The sequence below is a fragment of the Carcharodon carcharias genome, chromosome 2 (assembly GCF_017639515.1).
Source record: "Carcharodon carcharias isolate sCarCar2 chromosome 2, sCarCar2.pri, whole genome shotgun sequence".
NCBI lineage: Eukaryota > Metazoa > Chordata > Chondrichthyes > Lamniformes > Lamnidae > Carcharodon > Carcharodon carcharias.
In genome coordinates this window covers 123,020,768-123,048,272 of record NC_054468.1, presented here as the reverse complement: position 1 = coordinate 123,048,272, position 27,505 = coordinate 123,020,768, and the positions used below count along the sequence as shown (strand labels likewise).

At 39.5% G+C, this 27,505-nt stretch overlaps 1 protein-coding gene across 4 annotated transcripts in view; it reads right to left on the bottom strand.

The window, feature by feature from the left end:
- The window catches only part of vps54 (VPS54 subunit of GARP complex), a 144,192-nt gene that overhangs the window by 97,642 nt on the left and 19,045 nt on the right, over positions 1-27,505 (bottom strand). For all 4 annotated transcript variants that reach the window (XR_005941698.1, XM_041177147.1, XM_041177158.1 and 1 more), the window contains exons 6-13: positions 26,986-27,126; positions 24,533-24,918; positions 17,699-17,822; positions 16,084-16,191; positions 11,810-11,865; positions 11,100-11,196; positions 8,232-8,575; positions 2,220-2,349 (exon numbers count right to left, since the gene is read on the bottom strand). Coding sequence is in view for 3 of the 4 variants with exons in the window: in XM_041177147.1 (XP_041033081.1) it covers positions 2,220-2,349; positions 8,232-8,575; positions 11,100-11,196; positions 11,810-11,865; positions 16,084-16,191; positions 17,699-17,822; positions 24,533-24,918; positions 26,986-27,126 (1,386 nt within the window). In the remaining variant the exon portion in view is untranslated. The remainder of the gene's footprint in view (positions 1-2,219; positions 2,350-8,231; positions 8,576-11,099; positions 11,197-11,809; positions 11,866-16,083; positions 16,192-17,698; positions 17,823-24,532; positions 24,919-26,985; positions 27,127-27,505) is intronic.

Here is a 27,505-nt window from a genome sequence, read left to right as displayed (position 1 = left end):
ACCAAACTTGCATAATATGGATTTTAGAACATGTTTGTTAATACAGCACAACTTACGATTCGGTAAAATACATATGTGCAACAACCTATTGGAAATCTTAAGAGATTTCAGACCAATACGTTCATTACAGTAATGAGAATAGGTTTGTCATAGAATGTTGATAAAGTTGTAAAATTTACTGGAAAATTAAACTTTTCAATACCTTAGCAATTCAGGATTAGAATTGCCTCCAGCAATGTTTTTCCATCAAAGCCCTACAACTGGAATTCATGTCACTTTGGAGACCCATCGGTCAATTCAATAATCACAGGAAGGTAGTATGCCCATTTCCCCATAGACATTTGTACTGCTCTCAGAATTTTTAGATTTTCAGCAGAACTAGACAGTTACAGAGCATGCAAGACTTCTGGTTTGCAAGTCGCATTCACTCCCCACCCCCACACCTCTAGCCTGGAAAATGACTGCACAATGTAATCACTGGGGAAATCATTTTCACGAGTGGCGAATACGATTGGAATTTGGGTTTTCACGCACATCCAGGGCAAGTTGAAGCATGAACAATTGTTTCTAAAGTAACTTTCAAAACAAAATGATCATCTCCCCAAACAACAGTAGCTTTTACCAAGACAGCAGAACACAGGCACAGCTGAGTAACAGAGAAGTGGAGCCAGAACAGTACAATGTATAAAACCATGCAGTACAGGAGGCCATTTGGCCTATTGTGCTTGTGCTTGAAACAGCTATTCAATTAATGCAACTTCCCCCTGCTCTTTCCCTTTAGTCCTGCAATATTTTCCCCTTCAAGTATTCAATTCCCTTTTGAAAGTTACTAATGAAGTTGTTTCCACTACACTTTCAGGCAGTGCCTTCAGATCACAACAACTCTCTGCATCAAAAATCTCTCATGTCCTCTCCGATTCTTTTGCCAATTGCTTTAATCTGTGTCCCGATTACTGCACCTCCTACCAATGGAAACAGTTTCTCTTTATTTACTCTATCGAAACTTCAATTTTTAACACCTCTATTAAATCTCCAAGGAGAACAATTCCAGCTTCTCCAGTCTTTCCACATAGCTGAATCCTTTATCCCTGGGATCATTCTGGTAAATCTTCTCTGTCCCCTTTCTCCAAGGCTTTGACATCCTCCCAAAAGTGTGGTGCCCAGAACTGGGCTTATATTCCAATTGAAGCCTAATCAGTGCTTTATAAAGATTTTGCATCACTTCCTTGCTTTTGAATTCTATCTCTGTTTATAAAGTCACAGATGCCATGTACTCTATCAGTGGCCGTCTCAACTTGTCATGTGACCTGCGAAGCGTTGTCTTTATCTGCCAATAAATTCTAAATGGTTACATTAGTTGCATTTATCTAAGACCGCAAAGATGTGAAATAAATTATTCATATAACAGCACCATTACTCATGTTTGAAGGCAGATCTTGAGTAAGGAGGTCTGAAGTTTATAAACTTTTATTTAAACAAAAGCTGGCCAGCATGAGAAATAGGGCAGAATGGTCTAGAAGGAAGTTGGCACACCGAGGTTTAGGGAATAGCACAGGCATCAGTTTGAGGCTTGCAGCATAGGGATGTAGCTGGCAGGGCTGGCTACTGGGCATCAATATAATCTACAATCGAGAGTGAGGGCAGGGATAGGCCCAAGAGGTGAGTCTAGGTGAAAACAAGACTAAAGTGGGATGCAGCTTCCTTCAGACAATGAAAAGCTTGTGGAGATGCAGACATTTACACTGGACATGCAGATTCCAGGGAGGGCACCTATTTAATCAGTTTAGTCTTTGCAGCTTTATGACAATTCACTCACCTTAGAATTCACACTTAAAACAACTCTCAAACACCTCCTCTCAGGTTAAGTCTGCATAGTGAATGCCATAGCAACTAGGAATCTTTTTATGGTTACTAAACAATTGTGCAGAATTTATTTTGGGGAAATGTGAAATAATTGAGCAGAAAGATTTTCCAGATGTAATCAATAAGAGAAAGAAGAACATCAGAAAGGCTTAAAACCTGCAAGAGCAGGAAAACTGACCAGAGGCTTGATGCTGGGGCCGTGAAGATTTATGCAGCTTAGAACTGGCTTTTTACACTATTTGCTAAGTAAATAAAGCGTTCAGCAATCAAATGATTAGCAGAAGACAGCACACACGGTCAAATTACACATTAAAATAGAACAGTGACATATTGGAACTGAAAACAATTCAGTTTACCTTCGCTCTAGCCATAAGAAATTTAACACAGCGGTCATGGCAGACGTCGGAAGCACTGTAGAGAAGTTCTTGAAGATTATTGGCAACTCTGCCAAGTTCTAATTCCGTCAGTTGCAAATCGTCACTGACCCTAAAAATAAACAGGGATTTGGCAAATTCTTCAACTAATGGTTTCAGAAGAATAATAAAACACCAAGAAATTTTGTTTTAGGAAGATTGTTTATTTCCCCAAATGCTTCTCTTCTCAGAGGTAACATGCCATCCACCGCACATCAACCTAAAACTTGGGAGACTGGGGATTGGGGATGTGGAATTGTCCACACCATTAGTATTCCACAACCGGCCACCAGTAATGAAATGCCACATGAAGCTGATTTTCATGCACATTCTATCTAGAAACCAAGACAAGAGCGAATGAAATTCAGCTGAGGCACAACTGTCAGCGAGACATGGTCCCAAGACACAATCATGCAAAACCTTTGTTTGGTAGCTAATACCAATTCTGAATGTGGTGAAGTAGCTCAACCTATATTTTCATTAGTCTACAGAACTTTTGTATTACATGCATGAGCTAAACCATCAAGATATTAAGGGGAACAGAAAGTAAATAGAGACAAACTACTTCTGCTGACTGGCAAGTCTGGGACTAGGGGGCACAGTCTAAAAATCTGAGCCAGACCTTGAAGGAGTGAAATTAGGAAGCATTTCTACACAAAGAGTGGTAGAAGTTTTAAACTCTCTTCTGCAAATGCCAATTGGTGCTAGATCAATTGCTAATTCTAAATTTGAAATTGACAGATTGGTATTAACCAATGGTAGGTATATGGAGGTAGGGTGAGATCAGCCATGGTCACACTGAATGATGGAACAGGCTCGAAAGACTAAATGGCCTTCTCCTGTTCCTATGTTCGAATGGTTACTTTCTTTTCTGGAAATTTCAACATCCAATTATTGTGCAGTGTTATTATTGAGCAGTCCTGATCATTAATGGCTGATCCTTGTTGGAAAGTGCATGAACATGGATGTTAGCAAAGGATAAGATTGGGTGGAGCTGTGATACATTCTGAAGCTTAAGAGCCTGTCAACCCCCACTGGACCATGCTCCAGAAAGAAATTATGCTTCCTTTGCATTGAATTCGGGCTAATTACATCTAATAACATCAATTAATCCTAATCAGAATGGTTACTATAATTGATCACTTCCCAGCCAGTCAGATGATGCTCCTGTAAAGACAGCAGACATACTGACACATCCACAAAACGTTTACTACTCTTGGATACATTACATGTCTCCTGAGAAATTAATGGTTGGTGCTTTCAGAAGACAAGAAATTTTACTGTAGTGGTTCATTTCTAGGCTGAATGGGAGGTAATGTTTTTACCAAAACCTACTTCTCTTAAATAAAATAAAACAGCCACATTATGATGGGTAAGCCTTCTTTGATCAGGAAACTATGATTAGTTCTATGAAAGCAACCTTAAGTCTCCTAATTTGTCAGAAAATAAAGAATTAGAATCAAGCCATTTGGAGTACATCAAAAGCACTTTCATTTAATATTTACCCATGCAGACCCTAATTTAATTAGCACAAGAATTTCTCACCCAAAAATAGAATGACTACCACTAAATAAAACATACAGTGCACACAAACGTAGCAATAATTTTTGAACTTTGATGTTAAGGCTGAGTAAAGTTGTCTAGGATCTCTCTCAGCCTCTCGGATAGAGAAATGTGATTCTACTGCCACCCAGTGGTCAGCACAGATCTTGCACCAAAACTGGAGATAGATGTGGTGTTTGCTGGAGCCATGCAACGTCTGCAGTTGCTGGGCAGATCCAGTGAAAGGACATCCACACATCTAAAATCACAGGTCCCTGAATGTTCTGTCAACTATCTTTATATTACCTTTTACAAACTTGCCTTTTCACAATTTTACCCATACATCTTTGACAGCAAGTTAAGTAGGTAGCATTAAGCATTGTCGCCTTGTAAAATGCTGGGTCCCCAAATCAAAGCTCTGCATTGGGACCTATGCAAGGCAAATGCTGTCCCTACTGCAGAATCATTATTGCCATATTGTGTGGTACATTCCATTAGTTCTTTAATTTGAAATTATTTTTGCTTAAAAAAAAAGTGCATCACATTTCATGTGTTGCCATATCTTCCAGGGCTATGGGCCAAGCGCTAGAAAATGGAATTAGTGTAGTCACATGTTTGTTGACCGGCACGGACACAATGGGCCGAATGGCTTCCTTCTGTGCTGTAAACGTCTATGAGTCTTTAGGAGTTCATGAGATAAGTTTCTATGAATTTAAAATTGAGTACTGTTCTTAACTGCATTATTAAAATTAGCCACCATAACAAAAAACTTATTTTTAAAAATTGAAATCCAAGAACACGAAAATCATGAAGTTGAAGCATGCTAAACAAGCAATTCTTCTAAAACGAGGTAGGAGCGGCAGGTCAATTGATAAACCAGTTGGGTTAAATATGAAAAGGGTTGGCAATGAAGATTGTAACAACGGGCTTAGTGTGTGTCCCTTCAATCTCTTTAATGTAAAGCTGCAATAATCCACTGGGCTCTTGTAAATAGATTATCTTTTCTGTTTAAAAGGTGCCATTTGTTGGCATTCCTCTAGAGTCAGGTGGTCTTAAAAAAAATACCACCAACTGTCTGGGTAAAAATAATAGCATCAACTGCCTGTTTATCAGGTGCACTCTTCTTATTCATGTATTTCTTTTTCCTGATAGATGACAGATTTTACAGAACGGTGGAGCAGGCTCGAGGGGCCACATAGGAACATCGGACTAAGGAGCAGGAGTAAGTCATTCGGCCAATTGAGCCTGCTCTGCCATTCAATAAGATCCTGACTGATCTGGTTGTGGTTTCAACTCCACTTTCCTGTCTGCAGCCCCTAACCCTTCGCTCCCTTGTGTATCAAAAATCCATCTGACTCAGTCTTAAATAAATTCAGTGGCTCAGCTGCCACTGCTTTCTGGGGAAGAGAATTCCACAGATTAATGACCCTCAGAGAAAAATGTTCCCCTCATTACCATCTTAAACAAGAGACTTATTCTTAAGCACTGTTCCCTAGTTCTAGGCTCCCCCACAAGGGGGACATCCTCCTGGTATCTACTCTATCAAGTCCCCTCAGGATCTTATATGTTTCAATAAGATCATCTCTCATTCTTCTGAACTCCAATGGGAATAGGCCTAAACTTTCTTAATTAGATAAGCCTTCTATCCCAGGAATGAGTTGAGTGAATCTTCTCTGAACTGCTTCTAACACAGTTACATCCTTTTTCAAATAAGGAGGCCAAAACTGTACACAGTATTCCAGATGTGGTCTCATCAATGGCCTATACAGCTGCAATAAAACTTCACTACTTTTATATTCTATGCCTCTTGTAATAAACAACAACATTCCATTTGCTTTCCTAATCACTTGCTGTATCTTCATATTAACTTTTTGTGATTCATATACCAGGACACCCAGATCCCTCTGTGCCCCAAAGTTCTGCAATCTCTCGCCATTTAAATAATATGCTGCTTTTTTGTTCTTCCTGTCAAAGTGGACAAGTTCACACTTTCCCACATTTTACTCCATCTGCCAAATTTTTGCCCACTCACTTAACCTATCTACATCCTTTTCCAGACTCTCTACCAACTTACTTTCCTAACTATATTAGTGTCATCAGCAAATTTAGCTATATTCGGTCCCTTCATCCAAGTTAATTATATAGATTGTAAACAGTTGAGGCCCCAGCACTCATCCCTGTGGCACTCCACCAGTTACAGCTTGCCAACCCGAAAAACACCTATTTATCCCTACTCTGTCTGTTAGCTAAACAATCTTTTGTCCATGTTAATATGTTACCTCCTATACCATGTTCTTTTATCTTGTGTAGTAAGCTTTGACGAGGCACCTTATCAAATGCCTTTTAGAAATCCAAGTACATCACATCTACAGATTCCCCTTTATCCACTTTGCATGTTACTTCCTCAAAGAACTTGAATAAATTAAACACGATTTCCCTTTCACAAAACCATGTTGACGCTGCCTGATCTGATTACAATTTTCTAAGTGTCCTGCCATAACCTCAATAGTGAATTCTAGCAATTTATGTATGACAGATGTTAAGCTAACTGGCCTATAGTTTCTTGCTTTCTGTCTCACTTCTTTCTTGAATAAAGGGGTTATATATTTGTTATTTTTCAATCTGCTGGGACCTTTCAAGAATCTATGGAATTTTGGAAGATTATAACCAATACCTCTGCTATTTCTGCAGCCACATCTGGTCCTGCAGGCTTGTCAGCCTTTGTGTCTAATAGTTCTCCCAGTACCTTTTCTCTGGTGATGGTGATTGTTTTATATTCCTCTCTCCCTTTCACCTCTTGATTTTCAAGTATCTTTGGGAAGTGTTCTAAGTCTTCGACAGTGAAGGCAAACACTAAATACTTCTGCCATTTCCTTGTTTTCCATTATCAATTCCCCAGAGACTCTCTCTAGAGGCCCAACACTAGCTTTAATTGCTCTTTTCCTATTTAAATACTTGTAAAAACTCTTGCTATCTGTTGTTACATAACTAGCTAACTTTCTCTCATACTCTATTTTCTCCCTTCTTTTTCATCGTTCTTTAAATCTGATCAGTCTTCTGACCTACCACTAGTCTTTACAGATTTGTGCAGTGTTTCTTCCAATTTGATAATATCCTTAACTTCCCTATTTAGCCACGGATGATGCATCCTTCTCAAACAGTTTCAGTTTAGCTTGCTCTGCCTTCATACTCTTATAATTACCTTTATTCTGCTTTAAAACACTAATTTGAGACCAATACTTCCCCCTTTCAAACTGAACATGAAATTCAATCATGTTAGGACTGCTATCACCTAGAGGCTCCTTTTGCATGAGATTCTGATTAGTCCTGTCTCATTGCACATTACCATGTCTAGAATAGCCTGCTCCCTGGTTGATTCTAGAACATACTGCTTAAGAAATTGCCTCAAATACTCTATGAACCTATTTTCCAAGCTACCTTTGCCAATCTGATTTGCCCAATCTACATGTAGATTAAAGTCACCCATGATTATTGTGGTACCTTACTAACATGCCCCATTTATTTCTTCCTGTATACCTTATCCTGCAGCGTAACTACTGTTAGGGAGCCTATAAACTACTCCCACAAGTGACCTCTAACCTTTCCTATTTCTTATCTCTACCCAAACTGATTCTACGTCTTGCTTTTTTGAACTAAACTACTCTGCCACCTTCCTCTGGCTTATTCTCATGCCTATTTCTTATGCTGGGAAGTGCATTACTTAAGCTGTTCAGCAAAATGACCACATGCACTGGCCATGAAAAGGGTGCTGCTAGATTGACACAAGTGAGATTTAGCAGTTTATGTCTCTTGTTTGCTTTTTAAGAATTGATATATATATATATATATATATATATATATATACAGTACTTTCAGAGGTTGAACTGTAGGGGAAAGTTACTTAATCCAATGATAAAACTCAAAGCAAAAAATTGCAACTGTTAGGAATTTGGAAGCAAACTCAGAAAAAGTTGAAAATATTCGGTGAGGGGATGTCAGTCAGTCAACTATCCTCTGCAAGGATCTTTAGTGTTGAAACTTTGACTGATTTCTGTTAATTTCAAAGTTCAGATATGGTTTTCACATTGTTACCATCAAAAATATTTCTATAAAATAATTAAGTTATTATTTTGGCTTAATTTGAAGCAGAAAGTTGGCAGGGCTATCAGATAAGAATAACAAGAGTGGGGTAATAGGAGTAATTGAACCTTTCTTCCAAAAAGCTTGCATAGGTATGATGGGCCAAATGGTCTCCTTCTATGTGGTAAGATTTTGTAAGTCATCATATTTTAGTTTCCATATACAGCATCTCATAATTACAGAGTATTTACAGAAATTAAAAGGAAAGAAAGAAGTTAACTGTTACAGACATTAACTCTTTCAGAGATGTGATAATTACAGAGTGGAACTTACATGATTTCTAACCCTCCTGGTGTGGCTGAAGATGATGTTTGCTCCTTACTGGAGGAGGAGTCAGTGGCACACTCTGCTTCTGACGTAGAATCACTGCCACATGGATCACTGTTCTGATAAGCTGTCCTCTGTGGCTCAGTTTCTGCTCCAGGTGAAGAGAGTGTTCTCTCATTGTATGCATCACTAATAAACATGCCTTCATGAGTCAAATAGGCCACTTCTGTATCCAACGTGTGACCCAAACCAGGGCTCTTCTGACTAGATACAGCTTCCAATTCCCTGCTTTTTTCCCGACTTTTATCCAACACCAGGAAGATGACATTACGAATGGTACTTACTGTTGCCTGCACAAGTTTTTGGGGTAAAAGTACAAAAATTAACACTCCTAAAATAAAAAATTAACACAATCATATTATGGTCCACTCACAATCAGTTAATTTGGATGGAAGCAACATACAGCAGGTTTTCAACTTTCAAGGTCTGAAAATATAGTTTCAATAGTAGCTTCAGATAATAAGAATATGCGATTGTGAACATTGCAAATTAATAATAGGCAATTTTAAACAGTTTACCCAATTACTGTCATTTTCAATAACAGTTAAGAACTAAAAAAGATAAAGTGTTAACTATTTAACCAAGGTCCTCCTCATTCTCTGAGCCCAACCAAGTCCACACACAAACATTTATTTGTCTGAAACAAAAACAGAAAATGCTGGGAAAACTCAGTAGGTCCGACAGCATCTGTGGATAGAGAAACAGAGTTGACGTTTCAAGTCCATATGACTCTTCTTCAGAGCTACAGAGAAGTAATAATGTGATGAAATTTACACTGATTAAGGGGGGGTGGAGCAGGTGAAGCTGGATAGAAGGCCAGCAATAGGTGGAGGCAAAGGAGAGATTGACAAAGATGTCATGAACTAAAGGACAAAGGGAGTGTTAATGGTAGTGGTAAGGCTAAAGAAGCTGCTGACAGTGGCATAAAGGTAAGAAAGCAGAATGTGATAATAGCAGAACAAGGGTAAGCACTCTGGAAAGAACAACATGAACAAGTAACAGATGACCCTTATGGGGGTGGAGGAAAAAAACGAATCGAAAATGGGATGAAAAGGGGGGATAAAACAATGAATAAATGAATGAAAATAAAAATGACCAAAAATAAAAATAAGTGGATAAAAAATAAAAATTAATTTTGAAAAAAGGGATAGAAAAGGGGTGTGGATAGAGGAAACAGTTCATGGTCTGAAGTTGTTGAACTCAATTTTAAGTCCGGAAGGCTGTAAAGTGGAAGATGAGGTGCTGATCCTCCAGTTTGTGTTGGGCTTCACTGGAACATTGCAGCAGGCCAGGGATGGACATGTGGGCATGAGAGCAGGATGGTGTGTTGTAATGGCAAGTGACAGGAAGGTCTGGGTCATGCTTGTGGACAGACTGAAGGTGTTCCGCAAAGCGGTCACCCAGCCTGCATTTGGTTTCTCCAATATACAGGGCACCATATCGGGAGCAGCGAATGCAGTAGACCAAATTGAAGGAGGTGCAAGTGAAGCACTACTTCACCTGAAAGGAGTATTTGGGTCCTTGGACGGTGAGGAGGGAGGAGGTAAAGGGTCAGGTGTTGCCCTTCTGCAATTTCATGGGGTGGTGCAGTGGACAGGGTATGAAGTGCTGGGGGTGATGGAGGAGTGAACTAGGGTGTCCTGGAGGGAACGGTCCCTATGGAATGCTGACAGGGAGGGGGGATGTGTGTTTGGTGGTGGCATCATGCTGAAGTTGGTGGAAATGGCGAAAGATGATCCTATGAACGCGGTGGTTGGTGGGGTGAAAAGTGAGGACAAGTAGGACCGTATCATGGTTCTGGGAGGGAGGGGAAGGTGTGAGGGCAGAGGCACAGGAGATGGGCCGGACACGGTTGAGGGCCCTGTCAACCACAGTGGGTGGGAAACCTCAGTTAAGGAAGAAGGAAGACACATCAGAAGCGCTGTTTTGGAAAGTTGCATCGTCGGAACAGATGTGACGGAGGCGGAGGAACTGAGAGAATGGGAGGGAGTCCTTACAGGAAGCAGGGTGTGAGGAGCTGTAGTCGAGGTAGTTGTGAGAGTTGGTGGGCTTGTAATGGATATTGGTGGATAGTCTATCACTAGAAATTGAGACAGAGAGGTCAAGGAAGGGGAGGGAAGTGTCAGAGATGGACCATGTGAGGGTGATAGTGGGGTGGAAATTGGAAGCAAAATTGATAAATTTTTCAAGATCCAGACGAGAGCATGAAGCAGCACCGAAGCAATCATCGATGTACTGAAAAAAGAGTTGTGGGAGGTGGCCTGAGTAGGACTGGAACAAGGAATGTTCCACATACCCCATAAAGAGACAGGCATTACTGGGGCTCATGCAGGTACCCATAGCCACACCTTTTATTTGGAGGAAGTGAGACAAGTTTAAGGAGAATTTGTTCAGTGAGGGAACAAGTTCAGCCAGACGGAGGAGAGTGGTGGTGGATGGCGATTACTCGGCCTCTGTTCAAGGAAGAAGCAGAGAGCCCTCAGACCATCCTGGTGGGGGATGGAGGTGTAGAAGGATTAGACGCCCATGGTGAAGAGATGGCGGTTGGGGCCAGGGAACTGGAAATTGCTCATATGACATAGGGCATCAAAGGAATCACGGATGTAGGTGGGAAGAGACTGAACAAGGGGAGACAGAATGGAGTAGTGTCCAAATCTTGGCAGAGTCAGGTAGAGGAAAGATTACCATGTATGCTGTCAGCCTAGTGAGGGAGCACCCTCAGTCAGGTAGTCCCTTCCTCACTGATACTCTCCATCATGATTTGCTAAGACAGATTTAGAATTTAGTAACATCCTAAATATAGCCAAGGCTTACCTTAACCCTCTTCAAAAAGCTAATAAAACTTGCAAAGATGCTTTTCAGAAGATCCAACCATTGAGGAAAATTCAGCATTCTCATCTGATCAGCAAGCCTCAAAAAGGATAAATAGAAATAGGCACATTAGGAACTCTTTTATTCAAGTAAATTTGCACCGACATATAATGGGAACAAAAACACATGGGGCAACATACTTGGCCACTAAAGGCCATTGAAGTGGTAAAGATCAGTAGGAGAGGGGTTGTAGATCCAGTTAGTTTGTCCAGTTTTAGAGTAGTAGCATCTCAGCCAACAGAATACTGAGGCACATTGCCAAAGCTTCACACACCTTGAGTAATAGATTAAATTCTGACTACGGCTACAGCTAACTGCAGAACTCCAGGTAGAAGTAAAGCTGAGAATTGCTACAGTGTGAAGATTATAAGCTTCTACCAAAGGATGAGCCAAATCAGTCAATTTGCTATTTCTACTTATATCTGATACAAGGTTACACTAGGCCATAACAAAAGCACTTTGCCAAGTTACTGCTCGTAAATCATGACTAAACATTGCAAACTATAAAGATATCTTTTAAGTTTTTTTAAATTCAACTACTTCCTAAAGTGTGCTCTTGTGTAGATGGGAAATGATTTAAACACTGATATGTACATTTCAAATCTTTGCAAACTGATTTATGGTATTTTGCAAAGAATAGCAAATAGACTCACTTATGTACAACTTCTGTGTCTATTTCTTCCATTTGTGCAATTGTTTCAATCACACTCTAAAATAAATAAGAAAAAATTATGAGCCAGAAAGCCAATGTCATCAAGCGTTTCAAAATGTGACTTTAGAACATGTCAATCATTAAACAGAAGTATTAAAATAGAATGATGAGCTATATTTAGCACTTTTGGTGAAAAACTTAGAATAACTAGGGGTAGTAAAAATCACCAAATACAAATTAAAACAAGCAGGGTTAAGCTTAAGGAGAAAATCCATTTGTGCAGACCGGAAAATAGATGCACATTTCACTTTTCCAAGAAACAGCATCCAAATATTAAATGCAAGAATTATTTTGGTCCTCAGCATCCATAGCAAATCTGTATGGTTCTGATCGCCAAATGTTCACATTCCCTACAGAAACAAGTGTCATCGCGGACAGAAATCACTGTCACGTGACTATAATTGTGGGTTCATTTCCCATGGAGAAATAGCGCATACATTCGAGGCAGAGCATATTCTTCCTTAAGTGAGGAGACCAAAACTGCACACAGTACTCCAGGTGCAGTCTCACTAGTGCCCTGTACATTTGTAGCAGGACTTCCCTACTTTTATATTCCATCCATCTGCAATAAGGGCCCAACATTGCATTTGCCTTCCTAATCACTTGCTGTGCCTACATGCTAACCTTTTGTGACTCCTGTACAAGGACATCTGGATCCCTCTGTACTGCAGATTCTGCAGTCTCTCTCCATTTAAATAATATTCTGCTTTTCTATTCTTCCCGCTAAAGTAGACACTTCACAATTACCCACAGTAAATTCCATCTGCCAAATTTTTGCCCACTCACTTAACCTATCTATATCCTCTTGCAAACTCTTTGCACCCTCCCAACAACTTGATTTCCTACCTGTCTTTGCATTGTCAGCAAATTTGGTTAAAATATAGTTGGCCCCTTCCTCCAAGTCTTTAACATAGATCGTAAATAATTGAGACCCCAGCACTGATCCGTGTGACAGTTCGTCTGCCAATTTGAAAATGATCCATTTATCCCGACTCTGTTTCCTGTCAGTTAGCAAATCTTCTATCCAGGTGACTATATCACCCACAAGACCATAAGCTCTTTTTTTCTGCAGCAAACTTTTACATTGCAGCTAATTGAATGTCCTTTGGAAATCCAAGTACACTACATCTACCGGTTCTCCTTTATCCGTCCTGCTTGTTACATTCTTAAAGAATTATAATAAATTTTCCAAACACAATTTCCCTTAGACAAACCACGTTGACTCTGCCTGATTCTATCATGATTTTCTAAATGGCCTCTACTATTTCCTTATTTTCCCAATGACAAATGTTAGGTTAACTGGCCTATATAGTTTCCTGCTTTCTGTCTTTCCAATCCACTGGGAACTTTCCAGAATCCAGGGAATTTTGGAAAATTGCAACATTTGCATCCATTATCACTGTAGCCACTTCTTTTAAGACCCTTGGATGCATGCCATCAGGTCCAGGGGAGTTGTCAACCTTTAGCCCCAATAGTTTTCCTAGTACTTTTTTTCTAATAATAGTAATTGTTTTAAGTTCCTCCCTCCCTTTTTCCCCTTGGTTTTCTTCCATTCTTGGGATGCATTTTGTTGTCCTACTGTTAAGAAAGATACAAAATACTTGTTGAAAGTCTATGCCACTCAATAGTGGTAATAATTGAAACTCAATAGTTAGCAGCTGCTTTTACAGGTCCACCATATGATTGATATATAAATGTGCTGTAAAAGTAAAATATTCAGTAAATTTTTCAAGAAAATATATCACTTAAATGCGGGTGCACATGGGTTTATTTTATAACCTCATACAATACCTAAATAAATAATGGATTTGTCAATGAAATATCCTTCTACTACTCAAAGCTATGAATCTTACTTTATTCAGAACAAAAAACAGGAAAAAATTTAAAATCATGGATTGACCTATTCCTGACAGCCGAAGAAGGAAAGATTGACTAACTGTTGGGCTGCTCTCTGCTTTTCAAAACGCTGTAACCTCCAAACACTTCTAAAATTGAACCAGTGGGATTTAATATAAAACAAAAATAGAAAATGTTGGAAATACTCAGCAGATCAGGCAGAATCTGTGGAACGAGAGTTAATGTTTCAGGCTAATGACCTTTCATTGGAATTGGTTTTAAGGTCTGGGAAAACAAATGTTGAGTGATTTCTCCCTGGATATTTCTGGTGCTGGTGAATAGCAACATCAGTGTGCTTACGAACTTCCTGAGAGGGTGGTGGAGGCAGGTTCGATCGAGATTTCAAAAGGGAACTGAATTGCTATCTGAAAAGAATGTGCAAGATTACAGGGGTGCGGCAGGGGAGTGGGACTAGGTAGATTGCTCTTTCAGAGAGCCAGTACAGACTTGATGGGCCGAATAGCCTCCTTCTGCACCGTAACGATTCTGTGATTCTATTATTTTGTCTTACATAAAACCTAATCACATCTTGAAACACCACATTGTTTTGATGTATGCCTCAAATGAAACTAACAACTTGCATTTATATGGCACTTATAATATAGAAAAATATCCCAAGGCACTTCAGTGCAGAAGGGAACAAAGGAGCAGCAGTAAGCCATTCGGCCTATCGAGCCTGCTCTGCCATTCAAACAGATCATGGCTGATCACCTACCTCCATGTCATTTCTCCCCGCCATCCCATATCCCCTGATGTCATTCATATCTGAAAATCTATCGATTTCTATCTTGAACATACTGAATGACAGAGCTTTCATCACCTTCTGAGATAGAGAATTCCAAAGATTCACCCTCTGAGCGAAGAAATCCTCCTTGATCTCAGTCTTAAATCGTCTGCCCCTTACTTTAAGACTGTGTCCCCAGGTTCTGGACTCAGTCTGGGGAAAACATTCTTTCTGCATTGAGCCTGTCACGCCCTCTAAGAATTTTATGTTTCAGTGAGATCACCTCTCATTCTTCGAGACTCCAGGAAATAGAGGGGATAGAAAGGGCACTAGCAAAGGAGGAGTGATCAACATTTTCTTAGGAATGAGACCAAGGGGCAGAAGATAACAATAAATAAAAGGGCATTTTCCCTCTAAGGCCCAAAGGGCTGAATTAATAAAATCTGATGAAAATCCAGGGTAATTTGTTCATTCCTCACCGTGCACATGTTTTGAAAACCAATTCAACAGCATGCAAGATGTGGAGGTAGAGGTTGAGGTCAAAATGAGTTATGTTCTGAAGGGTACAAGCTCAAAATATTGACTGTGTTCTGCCCACAGATGCTATTTTGTTCTTCCCACCTTTTCCCTGTTTGTTTCAAGAAGCGAAATTAAGAATCAGTTGAAATTAAGAATTTTGAATATATTTTTATTTTAAACAGTAATAAATTATACAAGACTAGCAAACAAGAGAAAAAGGTAGAGGTGGTGATTAAATGGGATATCACACAACTGCAGAAGGCTGATACAAGCAGCAGAGAACACTCTAGAACAACTGCCCCAACGCACACCATGATTTTTATAGTGTAGGCCCAGGACACTGTGGATTAGTGTGGCTGTGGCCTCACCAGATGTCAGTAAAAACAGAACAAAGGGCATTATCCACCATATGGTGACAGAAACTGATCTCCTCATACTTAAAATATTCAGAAAAAAGACATTTTAAATTGACTGACTTATTTGTGCTGTAACAGCATGAAAATGAAGAATTGTATGTTCCCTCAAGTAAAATTATTTTACTATTGAGTTCAATAGGGATGCCAGCTGTCAGAACAATGTTTCATACAGTCTTTCACACTGCTTCATATAGCCAGAAGCAAGTCCAGAGTAAAGCTGCCAGATTCTCGAAGCACTGTGGCCATGAGAGTTTGCTTTGGGTTTGCCACCAGCTACACTAGGCCCACACTTTGGTCGCTGCAAGTGTTAGAACACAATAAACTCAATCTAACTTTATAAGTAGCTTTAGTGTGCAGACATAAAAAGCTGTGAAAAAATCCAACAGATTGTGTACTTTTGGGGCATCCAAGTTTTATTCGGTGGATTACAATAAACCGATAATTATTTCCTATAAAAATTGCTCTACTTTGTTTAGATTTTGGTGATCTGTCAACTGACCTGCACATTTTGCTACTTTATGGAAGAATACTTTTTTTATACAGCACATAAGATACACATGACCCGATGTAGAAGTTATACCTTTCACTGAAGGCCAGGTCTAAAACACTATGATACCATAAATCCCACAATAGCAGGATGTAACCGGAAATAAAGTGTACCTGTTTAATTATGTTTTTTGCAGCTGTAAGCATCTCTTCGTGATAGATGTCCAGAAAGTCTAGCTTCCTTTGTCTTAGCAACCCAAATACTAAAGATACCAATCGTTCCTTAAAAAAAGAATAAGTATATTTACTGGGCAATTTAATCTTGCCTTATATTGAGCAGGCTGTTCTCGAAAGTTCTCAATCTTCACACCGTGCTCGAGATAGGATATAACTTTCCTTAAATGTATTAAAAGCAAAAGCAGTTATTAGAAAATAAAATTATTGGTTTGGGAGAAAGTACAGTGAAATGTTGACAATATTTGGAATTCACTGCATGAAACATCATTAATTATAGTTTGATGAAATCCAGAAAACCTCAAGTTGAAATTCATTTACAAAGAAGAGTCATCTTGATCTGGAACTGCTCCATTCTGGTCGTCGACACTACAACCATAGCCTTCTAAAAATCACGCTGCTGGAAAGCACGATCTAAAAGAACTGAAACAATGCCTGAAACATTCTAGAGACTGAATGTTTCTTACAGCTGAACTGGATTGGCTCAGATGTGCATTGGGTAATTTAACAGATAAATAACACGCACTGTCTAAGCACATAATTAAAGGATATCCACCCAAAGAAGATACTGGAGATCTGCCAGTGTCTTTAGAACTATACCCAGCATTCAGAAAAGAAGTAAATGGGAAGAATGGGAAAAGCAATCAAGGCAGCAAGTTAATATGCAGTCAGGAGTACGATGTTGTATGATCTTTCTTACATATATTGCACCCTTTCCTATGGTATAAAAGGCAAGTTTAAATGTTGTGCAGATTATTATGATAAAAAACTCATCTCATTATAGACAGTTCATTTAATTTGGTCACTTGATAAATAAATCAGGTGGACATTGGACATCACCCCCTGCCACCACCACCCCAATGTCCATTAAATGGAGTGAAATTCAGTTGCAGTTATGTTCACTTGAGGTGAGAGATCATCAGTGCTGCTGACTGAACAACTCATTTTTGCTCTTCTCCCTGTGTTAGCTTTAAACATTCCCAGGTCGGGAAGAGAGTAAATTATACAATAAATAAAACTGCCTCTACTCCATTCCTGACAATGTCTCTTGAATCTGACCTCAGAAGAACTCCACTACTGCAGCAGGTTTTTCCTTATCCTGTGTATTGAATTTTTAGTTTTGTTTCTAGCATTTTATTTTTAGAACCTGCAAATTATTGACTCTCAAAATTATACAATGCAGTCCCACCTTCATGAACAAAGGTCTGTAGCTAAGATTATGAACCGTTTAAACTGTCCTCCCCCACATCAGCATTTTCTGGTAAATTATATCCTTTATACTGCATCCACTTCTTGAAGACAATGATTATAATGAAAAGCTGACATTTTGACCATTTTCCAACATTTCCACCATGTGTTTGCCAATCCAACTGGCTGTTGCCTGATCAAACATTTCAGCAACTCTATCAACCTCACAGCAGTCTTGCTGGATATGGAATCCAACAGGCTGAAGCATTTACGTTGTCAAATCTCTGAAATATAACTGAAGACTTAAAACATTTAGATGCGAAATCAAAGAGAATTTAATAAAACGAAATTAAGTGCTTTCACATACCTCCTCTAACAATTGGTCATCTTCCAGTGGTCTATTTAAGTCACTATGAGCATAGGTAGAGAAATCTGCTATCATCATTTTATCTATCAGTCTTTCCAACTCACACAGTTGTGAACCAAGATGCCTGAAAAATGGAAAGAAAGCCACCTTATCAACGCGAGTGTGGAAATATTTCTGAAACAAACATGCCTCAAGCACAAATAAATTCACCAGAGAATTATATAAGATACCTCCCTGTCTATAACTCATTTATTAATATAATAAAATATGATCTGCAACTTCAATTTTTGTTTGTGACCTGTCTTTTGGAAAGGGTGATGTACAATTTAACCAAGTCCATTTAATTTACAAATTATTACCAGTATATCATGTTCCTATTAAAAGGTAATCCCTTAGCAGTACATAATAGGTTATTAGATAGTGGATATACAGGGTATTCACATCAATAAACCTGTACAGATTTAATACTCCCTATGCTGATGTGAGGCAGCTTTCAGTAGGCACAAAGGAATTGATTGGTTATTCTGAAACTTCCATTATGAGAACCACTAGCAGAAATCAGGAAATTTACAATAAATACAGAATTTGACAACCTATTAGAATTTCAGTTTTCTGTTTCATTGGTAAGATGAGCGAAATGATTATGAATGCAGCAGCCTCAATGACCATGAACAAGGGCACTCGCCTTCCAGTCCCATTCCTGAATTCTCAATGTGGAACTGAAGCAAGGGATGTGTCTGATATTAATATTTGCCAGTAACCTCCTGATGGTGCAAAAATAAACACATCTGAAGATTTGTAGGATTTGAAAATAGCCCATAAAAAGTAGAACCCTAAAAGGAAAGCACATAAATATTTGAAAAACAAAAAATAGAAGATGGGGGAAGGCAGGGATTGCTATCAGACAGCTTTCAGAGACCTGCACAATACAAAGGGCCACATGGTCTCCTCGTGAGCTGTACAATCCTGAGTCAAGATTTACAATGCAGAAAATTAAGGAAGGTGACTCGTTTTTGAGCATCGCTTATTCCAGATGAACTCTACAATGGGAGATGGTGGTGTAGTGGTAATGTCACTAGACTAATAATCTAGAGCTCAGGCTAATGCCCTGGGAACATCGGTTCAAATCCCACCATGACAGCTGGTGGATTCTAAATTCAATTGATTACTAGCTAGTCTCGGTAATGAAACTGACATCGATTGTCAGAAACCCATCTGGTTCACTAATGTCCTTTAGAGAAGGAAATCTGCCATCCTTACCTAGTCTGGCCTACATGTGACTCCAGACCCACAGCAACATGGCTGATTCAATAAGTGAACAATCCCTATAAAATCCCAATTAGGGATGGGCAACAAACGCTGGTCTTGCCAGTGACTTCTACATCCCATGAGAGAATTTAAAAAATGAAACCCAAGAGTGAAAAACACAGAGATGATTAGCAACAAAGTACAAGCATACACACACAAGATTACATCTTCATCTCCTGCAAACAGCTGTTCATAACTCCCTTAAAAGACATCTACTCAACTCAAATACTCAACTCTCCATTGTACTGAGTCACACAATATAGGAAGGTACCAAGTTCAATCCCTGATCTATGGTGAGTTAACCTGCATTAAGGGTGCTACAACTGGCCAGAGTGCCCATCTGACAAAAAGGAAGAAAAACAGAAATCACCCATAGATCCTGATTGTTATTCAGCAATCCCTGCCAGGAGTGCATAAATGTGGGAAAAGAATCAGGCTCCGACGTGATGCTTCCAGTCAAACAATCTACTGACAATAAATATAAAGAATGGTCATTTGGACAAGATACAAGATCCCAGTCGCCCGTGGAATCAACCTCCTTCACAAGTCTGCAGCATCAGAAATGAGTGGGAGAAAGTAATGAAAGGCAAGAGGAGAGCATTCACTCACGACCTTATTTCAGTAAGAAACACACATCTATTTACGTAGAATATCAAGACATTCACCCCAGTATGTTTAATGTAAAGAAACATTACAAGGCACTACACAAGAGGCAAAGAAAACTGAATGAAGGAGCAAGGAGGAGATTTGGTGGCGTGACAAGGTGCTTGATCAATGAATGGTTCTTTGGGATAATTCTTAAAGTTGTAAAGAGCTGTAGGGAGACAGAACGTAGAACAGGAAATTGCAGCATTGAAACGTTGTCAGGAAACCAAGTCCAGTTTAGCACAAAATATCACCTACCCCCTCTCCTTAAATTAATTTTTGGAGCGTTGGTAAAAAATATTGGATCCAAAAGTTATTCTGTCTGATATTTTATTTGGCAGCAATTTTAAATAAAAATGTGCATTTGCTTACCATGTGTTTTTTCAACAGCTCAAAATACCAATTAAATTAATTATTGTGAATTATGGAAGCAAATATTACACACAGGAAGATCCCACAAAAAACAAAATGGTAATTAAGCAGTTAATCTGTTGATGCAGAAATGCTAATGAAGATACCTAGAAAACTCACTAACCAAGTAGTAGCATGACATCTTTAATACCAACTGGAAAGCTCACAAATTTAACATCTGGCTAATGGGAGGGCACCTCAGTAATCCTCCGGAGCATCAATCTAAATTTCATGTTCATGTTCTGGAGTTCATCTTATACTTTTCAATGTTCTAACTTAGCAGCGAACCCGGCAATCAAGCCAACATGGCAGCCAATGCTTAATTCAGCATAGAAAATACATTAACAAAGAGCATACAGAGCAAAAAAGTTTACAAGATGAGCTGGATGCAATTAGATGTCCATTGTTAGCAGAACAGGGTATGGGGAATGGAATTTAGCTCAATTGGCAGCAGTCCTGAGCTTTGATAGCATCTTTGGTGGGGTTGCTGGCATGTGAATATACGAATAAGGAGTTGGCCCCTCAAGCCTGCTCCACCATTCAATAAGATCATGGCTGATCTAATTGTAACTTCCATTCCACATTCTCAATGATAACCTTTCATCCCTTTGCTAATCAAGTATCTATCTAGCTCTGCCTTAAAAGCAGAAACTCTGCTTCCCCTGGCTTTTGAGGAAAAGAGTTCCAAAGGCTCACAGCCCTCAGAAAAAAAATTCTCATCTATCTTAAATGGGTGAACACTTATTCTTAAACTGTGAGACCTAGTTCTGGATTCTCCCATAAGAGGAAACATCATCTCCATGTGCACCCTGTCAAGAACCTCAGCATCTTAAAGGTTTCAATCCAGTTGCCTCAATCTTCTAAACTCCAGTGGATACAAGCCTAACCCTGTCCAATCTTTCCTCATTAGACAACCTGCCCATTCCCTTAGTATAGTGAACCTTCTCTGAACTGATTTTAATGCATTTACATATTTCCTTAAATAAGGAGACCAATACTATACACAGTACTCCAGGCGTGGTCTCACCAGTGCCCTGTGTAACTGAAGCATAACCTCCTTGCTTTTGTAATCAATTCCCCTCACAATAAATGACAACATTCTATTAGCTTTCCTATTTACTTGCTGTACCTGCATACTAACCTTTTGTGATTCATGCACTCGGACACCCAGATCCCTCTGAACCTCAGAGCTGTGCAATCTCTACCATTTAGATAATAAGCTTTTTTATTCATCCTGCCAAAATGGACAATTTCACCTTTGCCCACATTATACTCCATTCGCTAAATCATTGCCCACTCATTTAACCTATGTCACTTTGTAGCCTCCTTAAGTCCTCTTCACAACTTACCTTCCAATCTATCTTTGCATCAGCAGCAAATTTAGCAACCATACCTTTGGTCCTTTCATCCAAGTCACTTATATAGATTGTAATAAGTTGAGGACCCAGCACTGATCCCTGTGGCACAAAACTCATTACATCCCACCAACCAGAAAAAGACCCATTTATGCCTATTCCATTTTCTGTTAGCCAGCCAATCTTCTATCCATGCCAATATGTTACCCCCTACACCATCAGCTTTTATTTTCTGCAATAACCTTTGATGTGGCACCTTATCAAACGCCTACTGGAAATCTATGTACAGAACAACTACTAGTTCCCCTTTATCCACAGCACATGTGACTCCTTCAAAGAACTCCAATAAATTAAACATGGTTTCCCTTTCACAAAATCATGTTGACTCTGCCCAGTTGCCTTGAATTATTTTAAGTGCCCTGTTATTTGCACCATCAGTTCATCTGTTTTATTTCAAATGCTACGTGCATTTCGATACAGAGCCTTTAGTTTTGTCCTTTTATTATTTTTGTAACCTCTAGCCTTATCTGCTGATTTACTCTTAGATTTGTACTCTCTGTTCTTTCCTGTCATGTTCTGTTTATCATTTCCCATATTATTGTCTCCACATTTGATTTACCACATCTTCCCAAATTTGATCCTTTACCCTCACTATTTAGTTCAAAACCCTCTCTACTTTCCTAGTTATGCGGCTCGCTAGAACACCAGCTTCAGCAATGTTCAGGTGTAGACACTCCCAACAGTACAGCCTCCACTTTCCCCAGTGCTGGTGCCAGTGCCCCACGAACCAGAACCTACTTCTGCCACACAAGTCTTAGAGCCACGCATTCATTTCACCTAACCTTATTTGCCTGATGCCAAATTGCACATGACTCAGCTAACAATCCAGAGATTATTACCTTTGAGGTTCTGCTTTTTAATTTGGTGCCTAGCTTCTCATACTGACTATGAAGAACCTCCTTCCTCGTCCCGCCTATGTTATTGGTACCTACATGGACCACAACAACTGGATCCTTCCCCTCCCACTGTAAGTTCCTCTCCAGACCTGAGCAAATGTCCCAAACCCTGGCACCAGCGATGCAATAAAGCCATCTGCACACTCACTCTTTGCTACAGAAAACAGTGCCAATCCCCTTACCGTACTGTCCCCTACCACCACAACATTCCTTTTTGTTCTCCCCACCTGAAAGGCTTCCTGTACCACAGTATCATGGCCAGTCAGGTCATCGACTCTGCAGCTCCTTCTCCCATCAACAAGCTGAAAAAGAACCTCAAACGTGTTGGACAATTGCATAGGCTGACACTCCTGCACCCTGGGTCCCCTCAACTGCCTCATCTGCAGTCACATCTTCCTGTCCCCTAACCACCTTCCAAATCAGAAGACCCTATGTAAGGGATGTGATCACCTTCTGGTACAAGGCAACCAGGTAACTTTCCCCTTCCCTGATGTGCTGCATTGTCCGCAGCTCAGCCTCCAGCTCAATGACTCTGAGCTGTAGCTCCTCAGCTGCAGACATTTGTGCCCTGGTTCACCCTGGCATCCAGGAGCTCCCACATGCTGCAGCTATGATACATCTCCTGTCCAGCCATACTTCTGCGCTTTAATTAGTTACATAATTATTTTACTCAACTATTTATTTTCTTTTACATAGCTATTAATCTTACCAAAATTCCTGGACCATTTTGAATCTTATGAATAGAATAGACCTTAACCACTTACCGGATACTCACCAAAGAGTTAGCTTCTTCCCCTGAAGTAGAGCAAGAATTGATTCCTACAGGGTGAAAAAGTTAGAAAAAGCAAAGGAGTACCTCCCTCCCCTCCTCACCAAACTCTCTCAACCCATTGAGGTCACACTCCAGTGGTAGTTACACTGAGAATGTTTGAATTTATATGTTCTGAAACACGGGCTGAGCCCAGAGGAAGGATTCTTTGGTCGTGCACCATTGTGGAGGGTGGCCTGGGGTTTGGCAGAGGCTGGTGTGAGATATGGTAAATTTATAGCTTTGAGGTGCCATATAATAGTGAGAGGAAGGGTCTTTAGGTCCAGCAATGCAACATCTCTGCAAACAGTAAATTTAGTGTTTTGTGATGGGTTCTTGCAAGTACTTTAATGTCTGCACCAGTCTGTGCCTCAGACATGCAAATGATTAAAATCTTGCTTTAATCAGTAGAAATTTCAGTTACTAAAGAAAATAAGTTAGACAAATACAGCTGACTTTGGATGAAGCATGACATTCCAATCTACAGCAAATTCATTAAGTTCACAAGTTTTATTCCCCATGGGCACATTCCAAACCAGCTAACAGCAGTAAATAAATTGATGCTATGCACTGAAATTCTACACTTACATGCTTACCACAAAGTTATTCATGTTTCGCTGTAGTAACAATGTAGTCATTAATAATATGCACAAGAATGCCTGAGGCAGAACTAAAAAATACTTGCCAGTGTTTTCTTAAAATTGAAATGGGCCCAGTTCATGGGTCACTTAATGTGTTCACACAGAATGATTACTTGACAGCACAACTTAAAAACAAATTATTTCCTGTATTTACCAAAAGAATTATTACAAAGGCCTTATGAAGTGACAGCAACTACCTCCCTCCAGAGTCGGTCCTCAGATTTTCAATCGAAACTTATTCCTATCAATTGATCCTCTGAATTTTAATCAGGTATGAGCCATGGCAGCAGTCTTCTGTCTCCCTTCTATGCATGACCATTATACATGGCCACACCTCTTTCCTGCATTTTAAAATAGACACATTAATGGGCTTTTACATCCATTAGCTGCATCTTTCTGAACATCATCAGCTTGCCTGAATTTGCGAGCTCTGATGGTGCCTCCCTCCAGTTTTAAATCAAGTTCTATCGTGGGACTTCTCCAGCCGGACTGAATTTCTTAGGGGAAGGGTCTCACCTGGACTATTAATTTGCTTTCTCTTTCAAATACTAATGGCCCTGCTTTACATTTTCAACATTTTTCTGTTTTTAAATCAGAGTTCCTGCATTCGTATTTTTACTTTTTAATAGAGCTAAGCATAATAAGAGCCAAGTGTGCAGAAAACACGTGCAATATGATTATCGAAAAGTGAGCTTTGTATCATCACCTACCTGAAACTATGAATCCCTTGAAGCTCCTGTTGTAGCACCTCCTGTGTTGTTGCAATAAGGTCCAGTGCCCCAACAAACTCAGAAGTGGACAGCAATAACTGTACGGTAGGCTGTGTTTGGTGAACGGTGGCCATTAACTTTAGTTTATTATACATTTTTACACAGTTATTTCTAGTCACAGCAAGTCTCAATATTTGCAAAGATCCTTCGCACATTACTTTGTCAATCTGGGCAATTTTATCACGAAGCATTTTTACAGCTTGCGAGGTCTTAGTGAGGTAGTCCTGCAATTCATGTTGAGAGGTCATAGCATGGAAAAAGGCATCAGAACGGAGAGAAATCTGGTGCGCTATATTCACTTCCACTATGTCCAAATAATGGGTTAACTGCAAAACAAAATGCATTATCCATTAGAATCATAAAATTTTACAAGGTGGCAGCCATTTGGTCCATCACAACTGCACTCTGAAATAATATCATGCCCTTTCAAATGTTTCTTTTTCAAATATCTAGCCAGTTACCTTTTAAAAATGATTACAGATTCTCCTTCGGTTTCTGGTAGAATATTCCATGCCTTAATATTCCACTGCAATGAAAATAAATTCTTCTAAACTTTCCCTTTCTGCTGCTTAAATTTTTGCCCTCTAGTTAACGACTTAGGGACCAACAGATCTGGACTGTTAATCCGCCTTTCCTCAATTTACTTTAGGAAACTCATTATTTTGAATACCTCCATCAGCTCTGTTAATCTTCCCTGCTTCTCCAATCTCTCTTTATAACAAAAAACCTTCACTCCCCAGCTTTAATAAATCTCAACTGACGGCCTTGACATTCTTCCTAAAGTAGGGCACCCAAAATTGGAAATAATGTGATAGCTACACACGAACCAACGATTTAACTTCCACTTTCTCTCCTTTTAGTCCAAAGTTGTAGACTTGAACAAGTCTGGCACACTAGATGAGCTATTACTAGATCTGATTGGATCGTTATTATGCTCTCCTTTGCCACAACCACTACTATTGTAGGATCATCCTGGAGACAAAAGATAACTACCTGGTACTTATTTTTCACCCACTATCCACCGCCTCCTTAAACTCTTCTCTGTTCAGCTCTAACAAGAAAGAGGAGCTCATAAACTTCCTTTTCACCAAGAGGGAGGTCATCTATTTAGTAGCCTATACTTCTTCCTCCCCTTCCTAATCAAGCCAAGCCATGTAGCCCTGAACCCCATCCCTCGAGTTTATTTCCATTCTTTCCTCGTGCCCCAAATCTTCACCTACAACTTACATCTCCTGTTGTCTCAATGTCATTCCCAATAAATTGTTGCCAAGCTGGTTTTCATTCCTTGTCCCAATTCTATCTGTAACTGTAAATGCCTTTCCTCGGCATCATCCTCCACTTTTGACAGAAAAGGACTTCCTCAACTCTAAACCAACTACTTCTATTCGGGAGCACAGATTTCACATCTGCCAAGGAGATTGACCAGTGTGCAGTTTTCTAGTTCCAAATATTCTGGAAATAATTGTGAGATCGCCAGTGGAGGGTGTGAAATGTAAATTTAGAATCTTTAAATACCTGTGCTAATGGATAATCAAAGAGTACAAATTAAATCTCCCAGATATTGGACATCTTCCACTTTACATCGAAAGACTTGGGTAATATAGCAAGTTATTGGTGTGATGAAAATGGGCCTCTTCCAACTTTGAGCCAAAGGCCTGACCTTCAAAGAGGTGGGTCAGTCCATACTGAGGAAACCTAGTGCTAAATAAATTCAGTGAACAAGAGCCAAGAGTTGCCTGAATTATAAATTTATAGTCAAACAGACTGTGTTCTGATCTTGAGGGAAGTTCCAGGAATTGGTCCTGCACCTGCTCTCAAATGAGAATTGTCACAGGCAACAGAAAAGGCTGCAAAGTAATTGATGAATACTCAATGAATCCATTCTTTTAGTTTCCATTTCTGGATAGCATTTCGATCAACTTTCTGAATGAGATAGCACAATGGCTTATAAAAGATTCAAATCACTCCTTAGATGCTTTGTTGAATATGCATATTGGGGAGGACTTTTGTGTCTTGATCATCTGAGCCCTTAATGATTGGCAACTTATCGGCTGTCTACACTTATATATAATTATGCAACTGAATTTCATTAACCTTTTTATAAAAATTGAACTACAGGGGCATCATTTAAGTTAGCTCTACATAAAAGTAGCATGCTCATTCCACCATAATCGAAACAGAAAATGCTGAGAATACTCAGCTGTTCAAACAGCATCTGTGGAGCGAGAAACAAAGTTAACATTTCAGGTCAGTAACCTTTTAATTCTACTGAGTGGGTGAGTTGGGGGTCACTACCAATTTCTGCTGATGCGGACTGCTATACCTGAAGTAAAACAAGAGCACTAGGATGGCAGAATTTTCTCTAAAGAAACATAAGCTGTTGATTTGGATACCTTTTCTTGCAATAACCTTGACGATGTGCCATCACGAGCCCCCTTTCCACCAGCTCCATGTTGGCCACTGAAATGTGACCAGGGCAAGACGGTAGAAAATGTTAGAGTATCTTCCAGAGCAAAGTCTGACTTCAGAAATATCTGTAAAGTGAAAGATAAGTAAATAAAGAAATCATTTTCAAAAGCTTTTCTTCTAACAGTTCAGTTTCTGTTTAATAACATATAATAGGTGGCTGTGAGGGAACCATAGACCATAAATCAAATGTTAGGTGACATCAAATAGCAACACAGCTTATATTCTTCAATTTAAAAAATTAGCATTCCTGTTCTCCTCCAAACACCATAATACAGCCATATAACTTGTTTTTAGCAAAGCACTCACTGTGCAGTGAGTCATTGCTCTTTCAAAGTCCTAGTGGCAGTAATGTGGTATTATTAAAGTCATTTCGAGGGAATAAAATGCACATCTGGAATGTATTGGTCATGTCAGTTTCTGCATATTAGTGAAGTAAAGGATATT